The sequence below is a fragment of the Electrophorus electricus genome, chromosome 5 (genome assembly GCF_013358815.1).
Source record: "Electrophorus electricus isolate fEleEle1 chromosome 5, fEleEle1.pri, whole genome shotgun sequence".
Taxonomy (NCBI): domain Eukaryota; kingdom Metazoa; phylum Chordata; class Actinopteri; order Gymnotiformes; family Gymnotidae; genus Electrophorus; species Electrophorus electricus.
Window position 1 is genome coordinate 2842008 of NC_049539.1, and position 20964 is coordinate 2862971.

The 20964-nt window shown below is 44.1% G+C and overlaps 2 protein-coding genes across 6 annotated transcripts; one reads left to right on the forward strand and one right to left on the reverse strand.

Annotated features, from left to right (window-relative positions):
- Positions 1-1612: 1612 nt before the first annotated feature.
- On the reverse strand, positions 1613-14425 carry qtrt2 (queuine tRNA-ribosyltransferase accessory subunit 2). 5 transcript variants are annotated; one of them, XM_027016183.2, is made up of 11 exons: positions 14349-14425; positions 13014-13115; positions 11287-11351; positions 10629-10837; positions 10477-10532; positions 7905-7981; positions 7550-7759; positions 6534-6733; positions 4444-4613; positions 3510-3615; positions 1613-2746 (listed from the first exon to the last, which is right to left on the reverse strand). In XM_027016183.2, the coding sequence occupies exons 4-11, from the start codon at positions 10826-10828 to the stop codon at positions 2494-2496; spliced, it is 1272 nt and encodes a 423-aa protein (XP_026871984.2). In that variant the 5' UTR covers positions 10829-10837; positions 11287-11351; positions 13014-13115; positions 14349-14425; the 3' UTR covers positions 1613-2493. The 5 variants fall into 5 exon arrangements, with proteins under 5 accessions (XP_026871984.2, XP_026871985.2, XP_026871982.2 ...); XM_027016184.2 differs by having other exon boundaries at positions 6534-6730; positions 11255-11351; XM_027016181.2 differs by having other exon boundaries at positions 11255-11351.
- On the forward strand, positions 11628-20882 carry ccdc191 (coiled-coil domain containing 191). Its single transcript, XM_027016179.2, has 16 exons — positions 11628-11972; positions 12279-12317; positions 12406-12541; positions 12748-12903; positions 13000-13402; positions 13500-13632; positions 13737-13927; positions 14207-14456; positions 14958-15391; positions 15679-15770; positions 17727-17809; positions 17916-18017; positions 18953-19096; positions 19948-20100; positions 20284-20438; positions 20649-20882. The coding sequence occupies exons 1-16, from the start codon at positions 11895-11897 to the stop codon at positions 20818-20820; spliced, it is 2721 nt and encodes a 906-aa protein (XP_026871980.2). The 5' UTR covers positions 11628-11894; the 3' UTR covers positions 20821-20882.
- Positions 20883-20964: the final 82 nt, after the last annotated feature.

The window sequence follows — 20964 nt, forward strand, 5'->3', positions numbered from 1 at the left end:
ATGTAAAGAGTTTGGAGATGCCATTGAGCACGGCTTTAGGGAGGCCTCAGAGAAGTTCTGGAAAATGCTGTGAAAGCTCAGGAGGAGGGAACGGTGGGGAAGCTCTGACCTTGACTGGGAAGATTCTTGAGTGTTGGAAGAAACACTTTCAGGAACTCCTTAATCTGACAAGCATGACTCTTCTGCAGGAGGTAGGACTAAGGGATACTATGGGCTCAGATTCCATTTACCTGGCCAAAGTAACTGAGGCAGCTGGAAATCTCCAGAGTGGCAAGGCACCAGGGGTAGGTGAGATTTACCCAGAATTGTTGAAGGCCCTGGATATTGTGGGGACTGTTTTGGCTGACACACCTCTGCAATAACTCATGACACTGAGGAACAGTACTCCTGGTCTGGTAAACTGCAGTTTTAAGAAGGGACTAGAGAGTATGTGCAAACCATGAGAGATCTCGCTTCCCAGCCTACCTCGAAAAGCCTGTGCCAGGACCCTGTATAGGAGTTGGACTGTCAAACCTATGAAACTAGGAGGAAAACTGTGGATCCCATGCTGGCTGTGGAACGGTGGACAAGCTCTTTCTACCAGATAGTGGAGCAGCATGCGAGTTTCCCCTCATACGTGTGTTTTGTGGAGAAGGCATATACCTGGTCCAGGACAGAGTCCCGATTTTTGCCAGAGGACATTGTCAGAGTAGAGCCACTGCTCATCTCTGTTGAGAGGAGCCAGTTGGGGTGGTTCAGGTATCTGATAGAGATACCTTGGTCACCTCCCACTAGAGGTATATCAGGCACAGCCAACTCAGAGGAGGTGGTAGTTGGGGTAGACCCAGAACATGCTGGAGGGATTACACCAATTTACATCTATGATTTGTCACAGTCAGGTGCTCCAGTGGATGATTTTCCCCCTGGACAGCAACTGTCAATATCAACATCATGAACTGTTAAATGCTCGAGTTAATCTTAATTAAAACTTAATTTGTCACTCAATGTGAAATCAATAAGCAACATCATAGCATGTCAAACTTAAGCCAAGCAGATGAATAATTAAAAACTGCCAGGGGGTAAAAAGTTAGGGAGTAGGATAACAGGATAATCACAATGTGGGTTTTCAACATGTTTACATATTTTATACTCAAATTCAGACTTCTTCAAACTAATGAAATACATAACAGATATAATCTTTGGGAAAAAAGCTATACATAACTTGTATGAGATGTCTGATCCACTGACACTTTTTTTGTGCTTGAGAGAAAAATCTAATTATGAGAACATTTGTGAATACTGCAAGTTCTCTTAAATCGTTCGTACTTTAGGGATGGATATGCTCGTATAAGTGGTTCTGGCATGCTGAACATTCACCCTAGCAGAGGTCTTTAACTGCACTTCCATTCTGAAGGTGTTCCTACTTTAAAAGTCCATGTCAGTCTAAGCATCAACAAGCTCTTTCAGACTGCACTGACTGCTTGAGTAGACTAATCATTGCGACCGTGTGTAAAGTTTGGGATGAGGAGGGTTGCTGTGGAAAGCTGTTAAGTGAGGGAAAAATTTTAATGATCTGCTTGGGCTCCCTCTATGACACTAATTGGCTAAAACAAGCAGTGGGTACCACCTGCCGGCAAGTATCAATCAGGAACTTTTAATTGGAAACGTTGCCCGAGTTCACTCCCGCTGGCCACATTGCACAAGAAAATGACAGACACACTAACCCGCCCATGCATCCACTCTTTCACACGCGTGCATACATATACTCTTGCACACACTTGCTTGCACACACATACACACAACCAACCATGCACTCATGCTCATAGTATTTCATAATAATTTCATATAGTATTACCAATAAACTCATCTCAAGCTAAAGCTCTGGCGTATTACATCATAAAATTCATTAGCACTTTCTCCACTCCACAAGATAGCCCCCAGCATCCATACAATGATTTCTATAAGAATTTTGTGTTACAAAGAATTTCCAATACATGACAATATGAACAGATGTTTTCCCCCCATGTATAGGGATATAGTACAAAGTATATAGTGGCTCTCCTGTGAAACACTGTTTATTCAGTAATAAAAAGAGAAATGGGTGAGCAACATGACCAACATGGCCACCACAGTCTGACAAACACAAAGGGTGAGAATTCCTGGAGATAGCTAGAGCTTCAGCAATAACAAAGGTGCTACGGCAAATTAACTCAAATGTTTAACCATTTCGTTCCATAGAAGGTGAACAGAAGTGCTGTAAACCACATTTTTGCTTATTTGCATAAACAAATCTATAAAGTGTTTTCCAATATTGCTGTCACCTTGGAACGCTAAAGCCTGCTTGCTCAGAACTGCCACACTGCTGCTAAAACCCCAGGGATGGGGCACGGGCAGATACCGTGGCTCGCGTGTCAGCAAGATCACTGGACTAGGAGGAATGGAGTAACCAGCCAATAAAGGCTGAAATTTTCAATCTTCTCGTCAGCATCCTTCATGTTCACCCAAAGCCCTTAGTCAATGTAATTGTTTTCTCCCTCCAAAGTCCACTTTAGTCACTGTAGTCTTGAAGTCCTGTAGTCGCTCATGGGATATGGCTTCCCTTAGTGCCCTGAAGAATCCCAGGTAGTGGGCGGTGTTATGCAGCATTAGCAACACCCCTGCCAGCAGCTCACTAGTCACCAGCAAATGATGGACATATGCCCTGTGATGGTTCTTGCAGCAGTAGCAGCCACACCCCTCCACCAGCGGCCGGAAGTCTTCACGGTACCTGAAGGCAAAAAGCAACCCTGACTTTCAGGATGGGAAACACGCACACACAAAGTGCGCATATATGACTCATTTTAACCTCAAGACACACCAGCCGGGTGAAAGCTATGGGTCCTATCTGATTTTGGCGGTCAGTATAGATGTCCAGACTCCAAAAGGTTAAGTATTGAAGCGACTGAATTGCGTAGGGCTAGAACAAAACAGAAGCTAAAATAAAAACAATTGAAGTGCCTTTGAATGACATCATGGCCAGGTTTTCCAAGCTCACCAGAAAATGCACCTGAAATGGCGAACAACCCAAAGGTCATTCATGCCAGTTGCCCAAAACTGCCAACCAATCAGAGGCGTGCAAGGAGGCTGAGGGTGCAGATCAGCTGGTCCACAGTTAATCTACAGTGTGGACAAAAGCACTCTCTGAATATCAAGATGCTGTCCTTAATGCTTTGCACAGCCACTGTTATATAAAGCAATACTGGGCTGTGCTATATAAAGCCAGGTTGGACTATCAAGATTCAGAATTACAGACACAGCCAAAGCCTCGTTCTTTATTTACCCCTCAAACCACTAATCTCACGACTCCACAATTGAAAGCAATACTGTGAAAACACAAAAGGTCACCAGAAATATTGGTTCCTTCCATCCAGTGATTTTATCAAGATGAACAGATGAGAGGGAGAGTGATAAAAGAATGAGAGAGTTAGGGGCCATAATCAGATAATTATAGAAAGTAATAAAAAAGAAAGATAACACTGCTCCTCATTTACCTTATGTCCTTCAGATTAATCTCAAACTGCGTCATAGTTCCAGTGTTGCCAACGTCATTCTGTTTGGGATCCTCTACAGCAGGCCTCTCTCCATTTAACTCCAACACTGTCTCAGACACATTCGAGTAACTTCTCAATATATGCAGAACACAATCTTTTTAATTTCATCATGGTAGCCCTCGCATGACACTCGTTTCATGAAAATAAAGTCATATGCAATCCCAGGGCGGGAACACTAGTCAGCAGAAGGATGCATCACACACAGACAGATGTGCTCCTTTACACCAAAAAAGGAGACAAGATGAGAGGTACAAAACAATCATGAGGCATAAATAAAAGGGCCAAGTTGAGGGAAGAGAGAAGAAACTAGTGAAGAGTGCATGCAGACGGAATGCATTCTGCAGGGTCTGAGGGTGGCTGATCAGAGTATGGCTTGTCTCCCTGCGGTGCTCTGCAACTGGCTGAGAGGAGACCTGCCCTGAACCCTTCACACAAAATTGATTGGCTCTGCCTGATGCAACACCTCAACATCACTGACTCAATCGATTCCTATAGTCAGGGTTTGAGATTTCCTCCCCATAATGGAGAACTGTATTATTTGGACTTGCAGAAATGCAATAAAACAAGCAACTAACAGAGATCAGTGATGGCCAGAAAACAGAATGACCGAGTCCAGTTTTGATTCTCGCCAAGGTAGTCAGTAACCTCAGTTATTTAATTTTGATAAAATGAAGAGTTTCTTCCACAATTGCTAATGAAGTCATTAAATTCTTTCTGCTGCAGCTTTCACTCTGATCTTGCACACATTAAGAGAGACATGGAGGAAGCGGCAGGGAGACAGGGAGAAGCAAAATGGAGAGAGGGAGAAGCGTGTGTGCTTTGTATGCACACAACTCCTCCTGTATTAAACACATGTAGTAAGACACTGGCAAACCTGTAGGGGGCGATAAAGCTGCAGCCTCTGGGTCAGGTGTGACATTGTAGTCAAAGCAGAGGGCACATCCTCTCTCAGTCACCTGGAAAGGGAAGAAGCCCTCGAACAGGTCCACTCCGGCTTCCACACACGCGATCACCTCATCTGGACGGCCCACGCCCTGCAGCATCCTGTCATGCATCCACAGAAATCAAACAAGAGAGATTACAGAAGCCGCTTTAAAGTCTGCAGTTGTAAATGCCACTGGGGCTCAGCTAGCCTGAGTGCCTTTTCAGTGGCCTGCTTACAAAACTTGAGCAAGCAAGAGATCAACCCATATAGATATACTAATTAAACCCCAAATTTAGCTTACTGGGTTATTGTTAAGATTAAGATCTAAGATGGAATGCCTTTATCTGGTCATATATACATGTACACATGTGTACAGCACAAAGAGTTTCTCTTCAGTTTCATTTCACATATCCCAACTTTTCTGAACTGGGGTCAGAGGGCCTAGTTCCAAGGCCCAACAGTGACTGCATGGCACAGCCAGGATTCAAACCCATAACTTTGCAACTGATAGCCCAAAGTCCTATCTGAGGGAATCTGATTGTCTGGCATAGGTTGTTCATCAGCACACTGCAATGGAGACACAAATGCCTCTCTCATCACACCTGTAATAAATCCTCCAAGGAATTCTACAGTAATTGCCAATTCACCTGGAGCATTGACCACCAAGGACTCTGGTTATAATGCTACTCTCATTGTGAAGATATATATAGTAAGCATGCACTGATGTTGAGCAACACTTGGAACTTTTATATGCAGTTCACGAGGTGTACAGAGCAGCAATTACTAGGTGACGATACGGCTCCATTACAGCAGAACACAAAGAATATGGATGCAATCATAGCTGCTGGAATCGATTTCACTGTTCTTGCTGACTTCTACCGGACTTAACTGATGAAGGAGGCCACTCCCTCCACCCAAACCTTCCTCCAAAGACATGTGCACGCAAATAACTTGACACAGGGTCTTTCTTGATTGGTTAATATAAGTGAGCAGTGTAGAAATATTTATATTACATTACAGAGCATAGGATATTCACCTAGACATTTCTAGGGATATTTTGGATATCAGGATAGAACGACAATCTAGTAGCTCTGGCTGGGGAAGATACTGCGCTGTCTTTATCCATAAAAGGTTATGTCCACATTTAGGGGAACTCCAAAAAGGTTTTCAAAAGATCCGGACTTCCTTTAGGGTTCTAAAAGAAACATATATAATGCATGAATAAGTCTATGCAGGAGAGTAGTGCACAAAGCAGATTTTAAAAATTCCAAACGGTATGTATGCTTTCAAATCACGAATGAAATGCCAACATTAGATTACCTGAGATTCTCTGAGCAAACACACAGGTTGAATGAACAAAAAAATAACTGGAACCCAAGTTCTCACTCTCAGCTTTTTAACTGACCAAATATTAATGCCCAGAAAGAAAATCCTGCCACAAGGCTGGAAATCACATAGCAACAGTCTCTCACTGGCTTCTGCTTCGTGAAAAGATGTCCAAGAGCAAAAACAAGTCGCATGTGGCCTGAAATGGCATGTACACACCATATAAGCTTTAAGTTAGCTATGCAGACTGCAGTACACCACCCTACCAACCTCCTGCAGCGCACATGCTGGCATGCTCCAGTTTCCTACAACCTACTGAGACTTCCACAGGCATGTCTAACAAGACTATGCATCAACCCTCAAAATCTAGAGATCAGTCTGCTCCCTCTCCCTTAGCCAGCCCCCACCTCACCCAAGCTGGTCTTTGTTAGAGCAAGACTAGCAAAGGGCTGGAGCCTGGACCACGACCCAGAACTTGAGCTCAGATCAAGTTCACCCCAGCCCCTCTGACGCAGTTGCCACAGCAGCCGGCCAGGTGGAGTGTTTCAGAGGCAGCAGATTGTCTGAGGGTATGCAATCAGGGTAAAGTGATGAGAAGCGAGGTAGAAGGCACAATACCTACTCTACCTTCAACCAGGAGAAAGAAAGGTGTGTTTGTACGTGTGTGTGCATGCATAGCTGATACTACAGGCAGACTGTAGGCTAACGCTCACCTTGGCTTTTCTACTGGCAGCTCTGCGGTCACCGCTGTGATCAGCTGACCTCTCAGTTCCTGTTCCATAGCAGCAGACTGGAACCCATCCAAGACGAATCCAGCAACGGGGCGCTTGGCCGTCTCCCGCGCCGACCTGACTCTTTCCTCCAGGATATCACCTCCTTCCACCACCCCAAACACCTCAGTGTGCTTCAGCTGCTGTGGGTGAGAGAGCAGGCGTTGCAGTGAGCTATGGCCCTGCTGAGCTCCTCCAACAGAACACGCAACATGACGGTTAACCAGAAGCATGGCACCGATTAAAGGAAACCACATTACGGGCAGAAATCCTCATCAGTAAAGTTACCCAAGACCACAGTGTATATAAGACATCCAAATGTCTTTTAGAGTGACAAACTCTCCTTCCAATCAATTTACCATTTTCTGACCACTTAAACGAATCCATGTGTCAAATGCAAGTGGCAACAATATGGATTAAAGACGTATTTTTCTGACAGTTGATTGAAAGGCCATACAAAATACAAAAATATTTTGTACAAAATACAAGTTGTCACAGAAAACCTACACTCAGAGCATATAAAACGCCTTCTGAAATATGTGACATGTATAATAGCACAATTAGTAGTAATTAATAAAAGTAAATGTTGCCAAAGTCAGCACTAAAGGATCCAAGCGCTGTGGAGGAATAATGACACAGCTCAATTTCAAAGCAATTCTCAATCCCAGGAATTTGACAACTTCAGCCAATATTTGAGCTGGAACCAATTAAAATGTCTTTACATCACTTATTAATTTGCTATGTTAATGCATAACTATGAAACAATATACACAATATGCATAATATATGTGAAAATATAATACATTCACAAGAGCAGTGTGAAATTAAGTCCAAGTGCCAAGGTATTCCGTATTTATGTGCACTACATATGGTGTCAAATACTGATTTCTACACTGTAAGTGGGGCGCAACTTGTTGAAAAGGAACCATGAGTCTATGGGTAAGTGCAGCTGGCGGTACCGGTGTTTTGTGATGCAACGTCAGACATTCGTCCAGATGAGCCAGGGTGCGGTTCACTGCTTTGTGGACTCTCTTGCGCGAGGTGTTGGTCTGCCAGGTCTCACCGTCTGCCATGCTCTGATAGCAGTCTGGCTGGATGACTGCTTGCATGGCAATGAACCTGGCCGCCGTCATCTCTATCCTTCCTCCACTACCCCACACGGACACAGTCTGCGGTACCACAATCACAGTCATGGCTAGCGCACATGCAACATTCTGGGACAATCGTAAACAAAGTGCTTTAAGCCATAGGCCTCTGACAACTGAGCAGTGTAGCTTACACTTCCATTTCATGGGATCTTTAGTGAACTCTGACCTTGTTAGTGACATGGCCGGTGGGACAGTTGGTGGCAGGATCGTGGAGGGAGCAGAAGAGAGCCGTGTCATGCAGACCTGTAAGGGGACATGATTACACAGTCTGCATCTTCCCCTTTCTAAAGCATCGCAGTGATGTCATTAGCAAAAATTTATTGGTGCTTTAGAGGAACCAGCAATTTCAGCAAGTGTTCACACACCAAAAACACTGTTAAATATGCAGATTGATTAAGTAAACAAGACAAAGAAAGAAAGAAAGAAAGAAAGAAAGAAAGAAAGAAAGAAAGAAAGAAAGAAAGAAAGAAAGAAAGAAAGAAAGGCATTTAAACAAAGTCTCTGGCAACCTTGCGAGAGCCTAACTAGACCAACCCAAAGGGGCCAATCAATAAGAGAAACTGCAATGGCTGGAGAAAACCAAGCATATGCAGTCATAATGTGCCGTGTGAGGACTATGGGCACATACTGTGGGTGAAACTAAACAGCAAATGAGTGCATGGCAGAAGCCGAAGGCAACCAGCCAGAACACTACCTCATTATGACCACACTGGCAACATGCAGGACTAAGGCCTTGCGTAACTAGTTCAAAATCTTGACAAATGAATTCATGGATAGAAGGGAACCAATTACTGAACTGATGAGAGTGACAGTGATGACATCTCCATGAGTGGGCCTCGGGGCTGGAAATCAACACGTCACAAAGATGAAGGCTGATGCTTACCGGAATCGAAAACACACTTCTGGGCAGAGCAAAGTATAGATGACCATGCTCAAATAAAATTAATTGTGGTGGTAGCCAAAGGTCTGTAACTCCAAATACAAATGCATGCCATTTCCTTCAATCACACAGTCAGATCGCCTGTTACCCTTTCCTGCTACATTCACAAGTGTTTCCTCGACTGAGAAACAACACAAGGTAACTAATTACAAATTAAAGGGCAAGTAAAGGTCACTAACCCTTACACAAAACCTCCATCCATTTTGCAGCAGCAGATGTAGAAATGCATTTTAAATTTAAGTTGCATCATACATGTCCACCCATTCCATACATGTAGAGGATGGAGAATGCTAAATTAGGTTCAATTACCCATTTTTCAGTAAGAGTCCTCTATAGCACAGCCTAGATTACAGAGCTGTGATCAAGCTTTGGGCTGTGCACATATTTTCTTTAACCGCAAAAGATGGAAAAGCATCATTTTGGGCAAGTGCTCTATGCTATACCAATATATACACCAGTCCTTGGGCAACATTCCCAACACTACATTTGCCTACCTCTGTAACATAACTGAAAATTGTAAATCACTCTAGACAACAGCATCTGCCAAATACGGTAAATATAAACAATTGTGCATTCAGACACATTAGTTGGAGCACCAGTTTTATATTCAGCTGCCATTTGCCTGATTGTGCAGAACTTGTTTGTCAGAACAATTCCTGACATCGTCCTCTGACCCGTTTCATCTTCAAGTTGTTTATGCCCACAGGATCCTCTTCCTCTGGATGTTTTGCTTGATCACACAATCCTCAATATTTACATTTATTGCATTTAGCAGGCACCATTATCCAAAGCAATTTACAAAAGTGCTTTGTCATTTACTCATAGAATACATCCAAGCCAGTTCCAATGAACTAGAATACCATAGAAATGCCGGGATTATACAATGTATGTATGTAATAAACAATAAGTACTAGAGTTTGTTAAACAACATCAGTGTAATAAACTATACCCTACATGCCATTGCTATAGTTCCCACAATCCTCTTGTCTAATAAACACTACATCATCCTGCTGTTTGTTGTGTTGGGTGTTACAAGAGGTTCTGTAGCTAGTATCATTCGGGAGTAACTTTCTAAAAGTTATAATTCTCAACACTGGTTGGCAGCTTTTGAAATACTGCCAATGCCTCATTTATGTATAGATAATAAATTACTAACAGACCACTAATCCTCTACAGATGAGACAAAAACAACAAAGTCATGCTTGTCGAGAGTGAGATAAATGACTATTCAGATAATGGCTGTGGTACTGTAGCCTCTAGCTCTAGATGTGCTACATATAAACCTATTAGCACAGCCACTAAAGGATCAATTGTCATCCCCCATTCCTCCTCAAGCATCACTGCAGGAGTTCTCTACTATATTACTGTAAGAGATGTAATCATCTTTATATTGGTGAAACCAAGAGAAGACTTGCTGATTGGTTTATTGAACACATTCATTTGTCATTTCCAGCGGTAAGGCATTTTAATACTAATGGACACTGCACTAATGATAATGTGTTTGCTTTGCCAGTTGTTGCTATAGCAGCAATGAAATTAGGAAACAAAGAAAAATTATTCTTCTGTGCTCTTGGTACTTCAAAACCCCATGTAATGAATGATTTAAACATCTACCTTTTTATATATAAACTGGCTCCTCCCATTACTAATTCAGAAGCCCTTTGCTTGCACAGCTGATGAAGGACATCTGTCCAAAATGTCCCAATTCTCTGGAAACTCTGTACTCTCTCTCTCACACACACACTCCTAATCTAACCAGTCTAAGATGTTTAGAACAAAGCGCTTCAGTTTTACTGACCTGCAAACTTTCTTACACCCTCTTTAAACTCCTCCAGCACCTCATGGTGCTCTGCTCTGCAAAAGAACCATGAAACATGAAGGCACATTACACAGTAAGCAAGAGAAAGGCTTGCACGAGTAAAGAGCGCGGAGATTGAGCGTGGTTCTTACAGGCCATCCAGCGCCACCTGCGCCCCTGCGGGCAGATAGGTCAGAGTGTGCAGGGTGTCCTGGGTAAGGTGAGGCACGGTTGCGCAGCGAGTGTACAGCAGGCAGCCCGGCAGTTCCAGCGAGTGCTGCCCCGTTTTCCCAATCCCAATCAGAACGCCCAGCCGACATCCTTGCACCACTTTAGAAAGTTCCAGTTTCATCCCGCCACGCTGGAAATAATTAAGGAAACGTGAAACGCAGCGACAGCTCATGAACGGTTACCACGCACTTTGGGAATTATAACAATATCCTTGTACAGCTTTTCACCCGTCATACCCTTTCAATTTCAGTTGAATAGCTATCCATGTTATCTAAATGCAAACCTTCAAAAATATCCAAAATAAGTGGGGAAGTCAGCCACTGTTATAATAAAAGAGATTGTGAGGCTAGAGCGCTTGCTAGGCTAGCTAACTACGGCTATTATCTAGCTTCGACTAGCCAAGTAACTTAAACCTATAGCGATTCCAACCATCAAACCTATTTTACAATGACAATATTACACATACACACATACATACATACATACATATATATATTCGAGTATCATATAAATAACAGCTATTGAAAACAATCTGTCACCCGCTTACCAAAATTGTTTTGGGCACGTGAATACAAGTACCTCAAGTCGCAGAATTATTACAGAATGCTCGAACCAGTGTCTCTCATCTTCTACGTCATCACCTCCTTCGTTGAGCATAAGGAAATAAATCAAATAAATAAATAAAGTATTACAAATATTCAGTGCAGTCAGGTGAGTACAATTTATTTTAAATAAAGCTGACAGCGGATTAGTTTTAAAAAGCACTAACAAAACAACAGGTGAAGCGAGGGGATGTGTTACCAAGGATACCAAATGAACGGCGGGAGTTGTAGTTGTAGGGGAAGCAGGACGGTTGAGTAACCAAGTCCCACTTTAGTGCTATTACTACACTTCCCACAATCCACTCGGACAATATACCCACATCAGCCTGCTGTTTGTTGTGTTGGGTGTTGAGAGGTTTTGTAGCCACTTTCATTCGGGAATAACTTTCTAAAAGTTTTAACTTATGCGATATATTTAGAGGTTTTACCATTTATTTATCTAGACAGCTGAGAAATAGTTTAAGGTTTTTATTTGTTTAATATGCAGTTTCTCTACCCCTGTGTATTGTCTAGCGTAGCGAGGATAATTTATAGACTTAGTTCAATTCCTGATATTACATCGTTTAAGCCCAACCTGATTTAAGAATGTCACATTCCGTAAATACACCGGACATTTTTCGGTGGAAAAGATTTACAAAGAGGGGAATTCCATCAAAGAGTAAGGTAAGTAAAGTCTCACAAATATTTAGCTAGCTTCTTAAGTGAATTTTCATTTGGTCGTGTTTCTGAACTTTTACTGACTCCCTAATCACTGGAACCTCCAAAACTCGGCGGATGCGTGAATCCAATGAAGGTGAAAGTCATGAACTCTCTGAGATTACTTATTATAGGAAAATTATAGGAGCAGATCTGTGACCACCCCAGATTCACCCCCATCAATCCCTCATTTATCCATTACATAGTCTCTCGTTTTATGATCTGTGGTCCTAAACTGTTTAAAGCTGTAGCACCAATTTCTTCCTTCTGCAGGTGCAACTGACTGATGGCGACATAAACCAATGGATGAAGGTTAGTGTGAGCATTGATGTTGATCCAGAGTATGAGAGAAATAATGAGGAAAATGTGCTTAAAATCTGTTCATTTTTATTCTTCTCAGCGGGTCGAGATGGCATCAGAGTTTGCCATATCTGAAGTGTTTTCACCTCAGAAAACTCACACTGGTAAAACACGCCGTGTTGTACCGCTACAAAACGCAGAGCAGCTACAGGACCATGATGACGCATACTCAGAGGGTATGCCCAACCCCATGCCCAACACCATGCCCCTCCACACAAAAACACTACAAACTTAACTTCTTATACTCACACGGTTACTTTTAGAAGACCTGTTCTAATGACAAATCCCTATTAGTCATTTGGCATTGTCATTTCTGAAAGAAATGGTGTTTTTTTGGACAAATTCATGTTTGTTTTTCACTTTTCTGTTTTGTATCCCATAGCCCAGGCTGTTCTTAGTGACTGGATGAACAGGAAGTTGCTCCATGAGCTCGAAATGGATGAGGAGGGGGAAGAGCTGATTTGTTCCAATGAGATGCAGACTCCAGAGTTGATTGCATTAAATCAGTCTGCAAACCTGAACTACAAAAACTTTGATGGTGCTGTTCATATTATGTAACAAAAAGAAATACTACTATATTGTAATTTTCAGTATTACTCATTTCTCCTCTCCCTTGCTCACCTTACCTCTTCAGATATGTATTCTCACCTCGCACAGGAAGATGAGAGTTTTGTGGTCCACAACTTCCTCCAGGATTTGATGGAGACAGAAGTGTTGGACTCTGGGATATCAGAGGACCTCTGTCTAGACCTGGAAAAGGAGAAGAAGAGAGGCAGGGACCCTGGCGTCACCATGGAGCTGCGTCACAGGCAGGTGAAGGAGAACCGCGTAAGGAGGGAGGCGGCGCAAGAGAGGCAGCGGAGGGAGGCAGAGGTGCGGAGGGAAGCCAGGGAGCAGGCGAGGCGTCTGGAGTGGGCAAAGCAGAGGAGAAAGCAGCAGGAGGCTCGCAAACAAGAGGAGCTACTGCAGCAGGAGGTGATACGCCTGCGCAGAGAGATGCAGGGGAAGAGACGCACGGAGCAGCTTGCACGAAAAATGTATGGCCCATCTCTACACCTCTAAACCATGACACAAACAGGCAACAATGTAATGCCACCAGCAGGCAACATTTTGCTTGCATGTCTGTCAAAACAGGGAGAGGGAGAGGCTGGAGGAACTGCATTGCAGTCAGCAGCCTGTAACGTCCCTGACTGGCTGTGGCGCACAGAGACGGCTGTGCTGCAGGGAGCAGCAGGTGGAGGCAAAGGTCCACATTCTTCATCTGCAGGTTGGGAGAATGCTAATGTGTGACAGGGCATTCAATGTGCTGAAGTAGCTATAGAGATTATTGCTGTGATCATAATATCACTGCTATGTGTGTGTGTGTTCCAGTGCATGCAAAAGCACTTTTCAGGCTGGTACTCTGTGGTGCTGGAGAAGAGGGTGCGTCTGGGTAAGGCAGCCGCGCTCTGTGATTGGAGGAGGCAGCTGAGGGTGTGGCGTGCTTGGAGGGCACTAGTGTGGGCGAAGAGAATGGAGAGAGAGGCTGAGCGGACAGAGGAGGAACTGAGGATGGAGACCAGGCAGGAGCGCACACATGCATACACGCATGCATACACATGCATACACGCATGCATAGATATGCATATATACATACACACACACACACACACACACACACACGCATAAACACAAAAAGTTAGGATTTGCACCATTACAGCAAAAATGGAAGTGATAGTATTATTGATAGTATTATTGTTCTATTCAGCCTGCGGAGCATTCTTAATTGAAGGATCTGCTGACAAACAAGCCAGAACAGAGTCCACCTTGCAGGCCAATAACAGTGGTCCCCTCCTCCATAGGCGCTGTCAGGTAGCAGTGGAGAGTGACTGGAGACGCCTTATGAGGCGTTGCCTGAATGATTGGCGTCTGTGGTGCCGAATGGAGAAGGAGCGCCGAGAGCTTCTTAGCCAACAAGAGGAAACTAAACGCAAAATGGCTGACCTGATCAGTGCAGCGGCCTCTGGGAAACTGGCTGCAGAGAGCTGCACCGAGCCACCAATCACAGCCCTGCATAATGCCTGCAACCAATCAGATGAGATCACTCGTCTGGTGTGTGAAATACATAGTACATTTCTTACCTTGTGCAAAACCATTCTGCCCCTCAGATGTCCACAGACATATAGCTGCATGCAGCACATACATTCTTATGCAGATAATGAGTTTAGCTGTGATTTCATAACTGTTCATAACGGTTTCATAACTGTTTTCCACACACATACACACACAGTATATATTTCTCTTGTTCAATATTCAAACGCAGTATAATTTGTCCCTGCAGGCTTTTACTAGTTAACCTGAGAAAAACAGTTGTGTGTGGGAGAGATAAATCTAACACTCAAAGTAGAGTTAATTAAACTGAAAATAAGAGTCAAAGGAACATTGGATAGTGCAGACATGTGAGTTTTACTTTGTCAGCTCCCTGACTATGTAATTATGCATTCCCCAAGGTCTCTAGAGTGAAGCAATATGATAGTGATAAATATAAAACCATTTATCTGCATAACCTCTCCGACAGCACACGGTCCAATTACAAGATGTTCCTGTCCCCAGGCTCAGGGTCCAGTACAGAGAGCCAGCTTGGCTCACACCACCTCCACTTTGACTGACAGGAAAGCTGCCCCTCCCACTCAGGCCTGGCAGGTGACTCGTCGTCACGCCGCTCTCTCACCAGAGGATCTCCATCAGGCCCGCCATGGGCCGCACCTGAATGCCGTCCCCCGCTGTTGGAGTGCAGAGGTCCGAGGTGGCCGCTTTGAACACCGCCATGCGGTCCAGAAGCAGACTATAGCTGAACAGAGGCATCTTCTCAGAGAGCAGCAGGAGCTGATCTCGCACCTGCAGGAGACACAGAACTTTCTGGAACTCAGACAGGAGGCAGAGAGATCTGCAGAGGCTGCAGCAGCGTTGTCACCAGTGCACGTGAAACACGCAGCATCTCGGAGCGGTACGCAGGCCAACGCGAAGGGCAGAGATGCCAACACAAGGTACTGTCATGAACAGGTTACACTAGATGAAGTGGGTGTTCATGTGTCTTCATGTGTTTTGTGTCTTTCATTTGACTTCCTAAAGAAGTCAAGCCTTGAGATGACTTGAGATGACTGGTTTCTAAAGGAAAGGCATTCCATGAAAGAGAAGCCCTTGTAGTTCCCTTGACTTCTTTAAGTCTTGTGCCTCACTGCTTTGTGCAGGGACAGACAAAGTCAGGAAGAGAAACCAAGAGAAAGCTAGACTGATGAGGTCACTGAGAAGTTTATATATTTCACTATCGTAGATCAAAAGGAGTCTCAAGCGAAGAGAGTTCAGCTCTTGTAGGCCCCAAGACAACAGTAATTCACCCAGTTGCCCTTCACCCAGCAGTGCGAGGTCAGTTTTACACACACACACACACACACGTACGTACATGTGTGTGTGTATATATAGAAACAAACTCTAAGTTACCTCAACCTGCTGTGCTGCAGAGCTGACGGAGTGTCTTGTGCATTCTTGTGTGGCTCTGCTGCAATAGTCCATGCAGCCAGTTGCACTCAGGCTGAATTTAGTACATGTGGGAGGTTTATCTGAGAACAGGAGCAGACCAGCCATGCAGGGCCACAGAAGGTCTCCTGGCTGTGAAGCTGCCCAGTTTAACACCCATCTCTGCTCATATGGCACAAAAGCCTAAACACTCCTTACTTAAACAGAGGGTTTACCACCCACACTCCCTTTCACTCCCTAGTATATACACAGAAATCTCAGACCAGCATTCTGTCAAACACCATAGCACATACTGCTCCTGGCACAGGTGTTCATCCTCCTTAAAATTCAAGTCTGCTCAATTTTACTGTCATTATATGTATGTATACATGGTGTACAGTGTAAAAAAAAATGCTGTCAGGCTACTTCTATGCGTGGACAGATATACAATGTGTGCAAATGTGTCAATACAACACGAATGCTGGTGTGAAAATACATACTAAGTACAAGAGTGTGTAATTAAATCTGCATATGGTGTTAAGTTTACAGTGACTACTGTTATGTCCATATATGTAGGGGGTCTCAGAATTCAAGTGCAGTGTGCAAATGGGCATCAGATTCATCTGGATTAAAAAATTATATAACTTTCATATAAAAAATTAAACTTTGTGGTATCATATTTTAAAAGACAAAATTTAGTTAATTTAAAGTAATATAGGCTTTATGTAAGAAAATGTTCTGTTTGCATAAATATTCCATCTCATATTACTCAGATCTTGCCCTAATGAGGACATATTTGTCCTCCACCTGCCAATCATTCACCTTTCTAAAAGTTCACCTTTCCCTTAGTCAGACTGTAAATCTAAAGGAAACCTATGAAAATGAAAACCAAATTGCATTTAAGGCAAGTTAGACAAAGTTACAGACATGCACAAGATAGGAAAAGCATAAAAACTAATATCCAAAAGTTTGGATATTCCAGTGAGCACTGCTGGATAAACCGAGAGAAAACGGAACTGCATCACAGAAAAGGCCGTCCCTCAGGACTCAGGAATGCCAACAATCCTTCTGAAGGAGGACTCTAGAGTTCAGTTGCTGAGACTGGAGTGAAGGTGCACTAGTCAAGAATATCAAGAGCTCTGCATACACCAGGCCTGTATGGGAGTGGGGCTGGAAAAGCCAGAAATCCAGTGAAATGATGCATGGCAATCTTCTTGAGTCTGATAAAGCACTAAAGTTTGGGAGAAATTTGACCTTTCCCCAGCACAAGCCCAAAGCAACACATGAGTAGCTGAACATTAAAAAGGAGAAGGTTGTACCATGGCCAGGTCATATTCCAGATCTCAGTCATAGTCCAGATCTTCTCAAGCATCAACCCACCAACCTGGATCAAACATGCCATAAAGAATGGGTGAACATCACTACAGTGTGCAAAGCTGGTAGAAACCCAACCACCAAAAGATGGTTCTACTATTCTGAAGGGGCTGAATGATTATGGCAGTATTTTTTTATGACAGCAATTTAAAAAAAAAAAAAAAAAAAAAAAAAGATATGCTGACAAACGATGAATTTTGAGTTCAAAAACTTTAAGATCGTATGGTTTGCAGTATAAATACTGGCTGATTCTGGTTAAATATTTAATATTAATATACACACAGTTCAGACATTCAACCAGATGGGGTGGATTCAGGGGTTTGGGCCCTAAGGCAGGAATGAAGCCCTGCTCAGATACAGATCTCTACCCTCTTTGTCCAGATTGGCCAAATATTAAGGCATACTTGAAAGGAGAACATGTTTTAAGCAGAGATGCTTAAGTTCAGGTTCAAAAAGCAACACACTCCTTCATTCTCTGTCTCCCTCTCTCAGCCATGGAGGAGCGAGCTTTGCTACGTGCAGAGCGAAGGCGGGAGGTTGAGGACATGAAGAGGAGGCGAGAGGAGGAGAGGCAGGTGAGCTCTGAGAGAGTGGGGCCTGTGGAGGAGGAGGAGGAGGAGGAGGAGAGGAGTGAGGAGGGGACTGCTGGATAGTCGTGGTTGACTAATATTTCCCCCTCAGGCTCAAATGAAGGCTGCAGAAGAGGAGCGACAGAGGCAGGAGGAAAAGGAGAAGCGATTAGCAGCAGAAAGGAGAAAGGACGAGAGACGACAGCAGAGGGAGGTTTGTGTTGGCCACGTTTATCTGCAGTTTGTCCCACCCGCCACGTGTGTGCAGCTGCAGACGGCTCACGCTGATATTTTTGAGGATAGAGGTTCAGAATGGATGACGAAGAGGAATAATGTGTAAGACATTAAAAGGCTATTAAGATTTGTTCGTTCAAACAATTCGTTTGAACGGTCATTCTCAATAATCAATTGCATTTCACATTCCAAAGTGTTTTGCAGTAGGGAGTTGTTTATCGTGTTTATATTGTTCATAGTGGATGTTATATACATGAACTTGCAGATCACTTTGTTCATTTGTACCTCACACTGTAGATAGCTAAAGCACTGCATTATCAAAACTAAAAACTGCCATATCATAACTAGCTCTTATAAGGCAGTGTTTTTAAAATGCACTTATTTATAGCTAAAAACAATGCCATTTCATAGTTAAACCAGTGACTTATTATAGCTAAAACATTACCATATTGTAGATAAAATCATGCCATATCCTGGCTAAAACATATATGCCTTATAAGCTTCCTCTAAATGGACCTGTAGCAGGTTTCTCATTTCCAGACAGAAAGACAAGAAGCTGCCACATCCTTAATGGCCCAGGTTCTGCTCCAGAATCTTAGTGAGCCTCCTCTAGCAGAGACATGACAAAGTAGACACATATAGCACACATTCTCCGGCACTGGGTCAATGTCCTGAAAGTGCTGCAGTTCAATCAATGGTCCGTTCTGGTACAGTTCAGTCAACACAGATCTTTATGGATTAGACTACAGTAAGGCTTTGGAGCCCAGCTTGTATTTTCAAACAGTGAAAACCTGCCAGCGGGCCTATTTTATTCCAGAGCTCCAATGTTCTTACTGGAACTTAAAAATAAATAAATAAACCTTTCAAAAGTTGAAATGTATTCTGTGGAAATGGGATGACTGTGTGTGTGTTCAGCGAGAGCTAGAGAAGCAGAAGAGAGCAGAGACAGAACAGCAGTTACTGAAGCGAGCAGTAGAACACTACCACAGATCACTGCTACTGCACAGAGGCCTGGCACCATGGAAACGACTAGTGGCAGGCAGCCAGACCCGTATGCAGGTCAGCGCACTACCACACGTCTAAACAAAAATACTGGAACATGTATACACACACACATACATGCGTCTCCCATGTTTGACAAGCTAGAAATTAGGCCCAGCTCCTTTCTGGACACACACGCTCAGAGCCAGCAAGAACGTCAATAATGCACACCGGAAGATGTCTCGCACAGCACTGGGTTCAGTCCTTGGACATGCTGGTGTTGACAGTATATTGTTGCATTTACACCTAACAAAACCTGTTATGCTGGATACTGAGCATTTTTGGGGGGGGGTTGAGGGATAGTGTAAAGAAGGTGAAAGAGAGAAATAAAATTACTCTTGAGTTAGCTGCAGTTCTCTTACACAATGCAGTGTGAAACCAATGGCAGTTAATCCTCCAAATGATCTTTTCAATCAGTCAGACAGCCAATTGGTCTTTGCATTGACTTACACTTGGCAGAGATGTACTCCAATTCCAATTAGAAATAAAATCAGCAAGCCTTGCAGCACAGATGCTGCATCTGCCTTAACGATGTCCTCCGGTCCTGTTGGAGTTAGGGAGCAGAGTTGTCTGCTGAGCCGTGCAAGTTCCCTACGCACTAGTTGTGCTTGCTGTGCTGTGTGTGAAGCCTGTGTCTTAATTTCACAGCCATACAGCATTGATCAGCATGCCTGCACCAGTGCTAAGGGGAACAGAACCAAGCTTCCATCCCCGTCAGGGCTGTAGTGTTCACAGGCGTCCTCTACCATAGTTGGCAAATGGCGCAGCTGGGATTTGAACCTGCTGGGCGGTGACTTACCCACAGCATCCACATGGGAAAGAGTACTGAATTATGGTTATGTGAGTTATTCGCCTTTTGCCTTCTCTAGAAAGCTGTGGACCATTACCAATGGGGTCTCCAGAGACGCTGCCTCCTGTCCTGGCTTCAGGTAGCAGGCGAGGCCTTGGCTGATAAAGAGGCCCATTCAGACCAGTTGTACAAGCACATTCTGCTCCGGAGAGCAGTCTGGGCTTGGAAAAGAGTAAAAATACACACACCTCCACACACTCAGGTTTCGGTCTTCATGAATTAGTTCAACTCAGCTTTTAACAAGCTACTTATTCCACTCTGTCCAAAAAAACAAACAGAGTTTGGAGCTAAACACTTTCTGCCATGGCCCATCTTGTCTTCTGTGCTGCTGACCGACGGCACTATGTTGCTGCAGATGAAGCGCCAGCAGACTCTCCTGGGAGAGCAGGCCGAGCACTTCTTCCGAGCTCGCGTTCAGAGGAAGGCTTTCAATGCCCTGCTGGATCATGCCACACACGAGAGACTAGTAGCTTGGGAGAACACCCAGCAGGCTGCAGAGCACAGTGCCAGGTGAGTAGGGCACTACTGTCAGCATCTCTGCTACGAGGAGAGTGCATCAGAAACTGTGCACAAAGCCAGTTCCTTCCCCATGGGTGTAGTTAAGAAAAGCTACAGAACACAGCAGTTGCTATAGTCAGCCCTGCCACAAACGACGGCACTGGTGTCTGTCGCAGCAGAGCTGAGAGGAAGAGCTGACTCAGTGCTGTGTGTGTGTTGCAGGCAGCTGCTGCGCAGGTGTTTCGGTGGCTGGAGGCACCTGCCGATGGTCCTACGGGAGGAGAGGGAGCGGGAGGCACGCAGACAACGTCTCCGACGCATGGTGGCTGAGGTTCTGCCTGACTTTCGCTCCTCGCGTGTGGACGGCTTGTGGAGCTCAGCGCCACGTCTTTAACCAACACTTACACATGCAGTCACACACACAGGAGTCAGACAGACTCCCATGGCATGGAACTTGATTTAAATCTGGACACCACTGCAAAAGTATGAAAGTCCTGCTCATGTGTGACGCTTTAGGTGAAACATTCACTGACGAGCA